This window comes from Octopus sinensis, linkage group LG28, assembly GCF_006345805.1.
Source record: "Octopus sinensis linkage group LG28, ASM634580v1, whole genome shotgun sequence".
Classification (NCBI taxonomy): domain Eukaryota; kingdom Metazoa; phylum Mollusca; class Cephalopoda; order Octopoda; family Octopodidae; genus Octopus; species Octopus sinensis.
Window position 1 is genome coordinate 11445536 of NC_043024.1, and position 5000 is coordinate 11450535.

A 5000-nucleotide genomic window follows, 5' to 3' on the forward strand; every position below is an offset into this window, starting at 1 on the left:
CCTGTTGAGACAAGTGAAAATCAAAATCGAAATTGATCAACGTCAATGGAAATTGTAGCTGTGATACCAGTGCCGGTGGCATGTAAGAGAACCATCTGAACATGGCCGTTGCCAGCGCTGCCCCGACTGGCCTCCGTGCTGGTGGCACGTAAAAAGCACCATCTGATCGTGGCTGTTGCCAGCCTCACCTGGCCTCCATGCCGGTGGCACCTAAAAAGCACCATCCGATCATGGCCATATTGCCAGCCTCGTCTGGCACCTGTACTGGTGGCACGTAAAAAGCACCATTCGATCTTGGCCATTGCCAGCCTCGTCTGGCACCTGTGCCGGTGGCATGTAAAAAGCACCCACTACACTCTCGGAGTGGTTGGCGTTAGGAAGGGCATCCAGCTGTAGAAACACTGCCAGATCAGACTGGGCCTGGTGCAGCCTTCTGGCTTCCCAGACCCCAGTTGAACCGTCCAACCCATGCTAGCATAGAAAACGGACGTTAAACGATGATGATGATGATGATGATGATGATGAAAAACATCTTGAAATGATTATCGGGGAGCATATTCACCATCTGAAAGGAGAAAGGGCGAAGTTGGCTTTGACAAGATTCAAATGATGCTGACCTTCCCCCATCATAAAAAATAAACAACAAACATATATATAAAAGCAGGTACGGCTGTGTGGTTAAGAAGTTTGTTTCGAACCCCATGGTTTTGGGTTCAATCCCACTGTGTGGAAGCTTGGGTGAGTGTCTTCTGTAATGCTTCTAGGCTGACCCAAGCCTTGGGAATAGATTTGGTAGATGTAAAGAGAAAGAAGCCAGTTGCATAAGCGAGTGTGTGTGTGTTTGTTAGGGTTGATGACAGGAAAGGCACCCAACCAAAGAAAATGTCTGCCTCAACAATTCGGACCAACCCATGCAAGCATAGAAAAGCGGACCTTAAATGATGATGGTGACCATGATCATGAAGATAATAATGCAACGATGATGGTGATGACGGTGGTGGTGGTGGTGGTGGTAATGATGATGATGATGATGATGGTGGTGGTGGTGATGATGATGGTGGTGGCGGTGGTGGTGATGATGATGATGATGATGGAGGTGGTGATGATGATGATGGCGATGATGATGGCGATGGTGGTGGTGGTGATTGTGATGGTGGAGGTGATGATGATAATAGTGATGATGGTGGTGATGGTGATGATGATGGTGGTGGTGGTGGTGGTGATGATGGTGATGATGATGATGATGATGATGGTAATGATGATGATGATTATGATGGTGATGATGGTGATGATGGTGATGATGATGATGATGATTATGATGGTGGTGATGGTGACGATGATGATGGTGATGATAATAGTGCTGGTGGTGGTGATGATGATGATGGTGATAATTATTCTGATGATGATGATAATGATGATGATCCAAACCATTTTCTCTTTTTTAAATTTTATTTTATTTATTTATTTATTTTTTTTTTTCCTCACCTTATCCAACATTCCTTGAGAGAAGTCCGAGAAAGTCTCCTTCAGGTGATCCTTCAAACCTTCCTGCAGCACCGCATCCTTCATGTCGTTCTCTGGCATCGACAGCCTGAAGACGTCTCGCAGAGTTCTAACAAACTGCGCAGTCTCTTCTCCCTCCATGAGACTCGGACGCAGAACCTTCACGATGCTCCTCATCACTATCTTCTCTTCATCGGTCATCAAGGAACAAAGATCTGCAAAGAACTCACCAGATTATAAGACGAACATAAACAAACACACACACACTCACACACGTTTTATCATGGCTACCGAATAATTTTCATGTATTTTATTTACAGATAAATTCTTCTATTTACATGATATCGAGGTCTCTTTCATTCTTTTGTTGTCTTACCATTTCTATCAATATGTATGTATGTATATATATATATATTTATATATCGTTACCAACGTCGCCTCACTGGCACCTGTGCTGGTGGCATGTGTAAAAGGATTCGAGCGAGGTCGTTGCCAGAACCGCCTGACTGGCCCTTGTGCTGGTGGCATGTAAAAGCACCCACTACACTCTCGGAATGGTTGGCGTTAGGAAGGGCATCCAGCTGTAGAAACTTTGCCTACATCAAGATTGGAGCCTGGTGCAGCCATCTGGTTCGCCAGTCCTCAGTCAAATCGTCCAACCCATGCCAGCATGGAAAGTGGACGTTAAACGATGATGATGATGATGATGATGATGATGATGATATATATATATATATATATATATAAACAGTGCCATGCCAGAATAGGCACTTGTGTTGTGATTAGCCAGTGAGCTTGTTAAAAATGAGTTGTTGCTATCTCTAGTAGCAGAGTGTTTTGGTGTTTAATAACAACACAGTGTGATTCTCTTTTACTAATTTCAGTCAGTTTACTGTGGCCATGCTGGAGTACCACCTTGAAGCACTTTCAGTTAAACAAATTGAACCCAGAACTTATTTCTTAAACCTAGTACTTATTCTATCACTCCCTTTTGCTGAACTGCTAAGAAATGGGGACATAAACACACCAACACTGGTTGTCAAATGGTGAGGCTGGGTATAAACAGACACAAAAACAAAAATATATACATATATATATGTATATATATGAAAGGCTTCTTTCAGTTTCCATCTACCAAATCCACTCACAAGGCTTTGGTCTGACTGAGACTATCATAGAAGAACCTTGTCCAAGGTGCTACGCAGTGGGACTGAACCCAGAGCCATGTGGTTGGGAAGCAAGCTTCTTACCACACAGCCATGCCTGTAACTGTATATACAAAGGAAACCTTTACCTTGTCTTTCTTTCTGTAGAAGGATATTTTCATTTTCCACAATGACCCTCACTGCTGACAAAATCTTTGTGAGACAACTCAAGTTTGAAGTATTAAACTGGACCTTTGGCGGTTGCTGAAATTACAAGAAATTACATCAAAATTTAGAAAACGAAAATAAAATGCAAAAAGGAAACAAAGGTTGTTATATCCATGACATTTTAGACTTTCGTAAAAATAAAATTTGCTTTAAATAATGGCTTCAGATCTTGGCCCAGGGCCAACACTTTTGAGAGGAACCAGGTTAGTCAATATCATCAGCCACCAGTACTATATTTTATGAAATCTGAAAAGAGGAAAGGCAAAAGTGAACTTGGTAATAATAATAGCCATCTATAACTAATACTTTGGCTGTGTACATGTATATATATACAAAGCAATAAGGGTTTAGCAACGAATTGCCTTGCTAAACCCTTATTGCTTAGTATTACTTAAATTTTCCTCGAATGAGGCTTTTACATGCCGAAGACTACTTGTGTAATTGATAATTATTCCAAATTAATTAATTTCACCCTTCATTATTATGTATATATATACATATATATATATATATAATATATATATATATATATATATATATATATATATATATATACATATATATATATATATACATATATATATATATATATATATATATATATATATATATATAAATTAATCAAAATAAAAACATGATGCCAAGGATTCAGCGGTACATATGTTTCGGGCCTTTATTAGACAGATTTATAACAATGCATAATGTGCGTCTGTGGCCTTCTTCAGCCGCGCACAACTACCTCTTCAAGGACATGTATTACATCAAAAATTCTTGGTTGGGGATGCAAATCCTCTCATTCGCGTACGACATAATGCGGCTACAGCATAAAAATGAAGCGTCCATCTCGTTCTTCTCTCAATGTAGAATATATATCTGTGTGTGTGTGTATGTGTGCAAGTCCTCACCGTTTGTTTTTACTGTTTTGTTCTCACTGTCCTGTTCTTGTTACCACTTATGACCCTCCTCAAAAAATCCCAAATTTTATTTAATTTGCTTTGGGGGAAGGACTGTTTCAACGAAGTCGCATCTTGTCCTTACCTTCTAAACACAGAGTAGATGAAACAGGGACAACTGAAGAAGGGGAATATTCCTTGTGTTGTATGTCTCGTTTCTCTGGTTTTTTTTCGTTGTTCCAAAAAAAGATTGTTTCCATGGTTTTGTTTTTATGTTTTCGTTTCTCATTGTGTTCAACGTTTTTTTGATGTCCTGTACCTATATATGCATGTATATATACATATAGATGTAGGCCTAGTGTGTGTGGCTGCTCATATAGTGGTATGTGTGGTGACACTACTGAAGGTGGTGCATGAGTGCATATATATATATATATATATATATATATCTTGAGGGAGAGAGAGTTCTTAGTTTGCTATAGTGATGGTGGTAGTGATGATGATGATGATGATAACATGGAAATGGATCATAACACAACTTAAAAAACCCCACCTGAGCCAACCAAAACCTTGTGAGTGGATTTAGTAGACGGAAACTGAAAGAAGCCCATCATATATATATATATATATATATTATATATATATATATATATATATATATGTGTGTGTGTGTGTGTGTGTGTGTGTGTGTGTGTGTGTGGTGTGTGTGTGTGTGTGTGTTGTGTGTGTGTGGTGTGTGTGTATATGTTTGTGTGTCTGTGTTCGTGTCCCCCACCAACATCACTTGACAACTGATGCTGGTGCATTTGTATCCCTATAACTTAGCATTTCAGCAAAAAGAGACCAATAGAATAAGTACTAGGCTTCTTACAAAAAATAAGTCCTGGGGTTGATTTGCTTGACTAAAGGCAGTGCTCCAGCATGGCTCCAGTCAAATGACTGAAACAAATAAAGGAATATGGGTTTTTTTGGGGTTTTTTTATTGGAGAATTAATGAAATGTCTTCTTACCCAAGTCTGAAACATCTTCAGGAACAGAATAATCTTCTGTGCCATTTTGTTTGGTGTGTGGAAGCCACAAATGTAGAGATAGGTCCGAGCAATTGTTTCGTAATCTGGTTCTATCAGAGAGAAAGGACGCAACAACAACTGGAAAAAGGAAAGAAAAAGGAACGAATTTAAAACAAAAATTCTTTAAAAAACCGAAGAAGATAATTATCCTCTATTTTTCA

General features: G+C 39.4%; 1 protein-coding gene across 1 annotated transcript in view; it reads right to left on the minus strand.

Annotated features, from left to right (window-relative positions):
• The window catches only part of LOC115225671 (dynein heavy chain 6, axonemal-like), a 63165-nt gene that overhangs the window by 9147 nt on the left and 49018 nt on the right, over positions 1-5000 (minus strand). The window contains exons 25-27 of the mRNA XM_036514515.1: positions 4780-4917; positions 2798-2912; positions 1486-1718 (exon numbers count right to left, since the gene is read on the minus strand). Coding sequence (XP_036370408.1) covers positions 1486-1718; positions 2798-2912; positions 4780-4917 — 486 coding nt within the window. The remainder of the gene's footprint in view (positions 1-1485; positions 1719-2797; positions 2913-4779; positions 4918-5000) is intronic.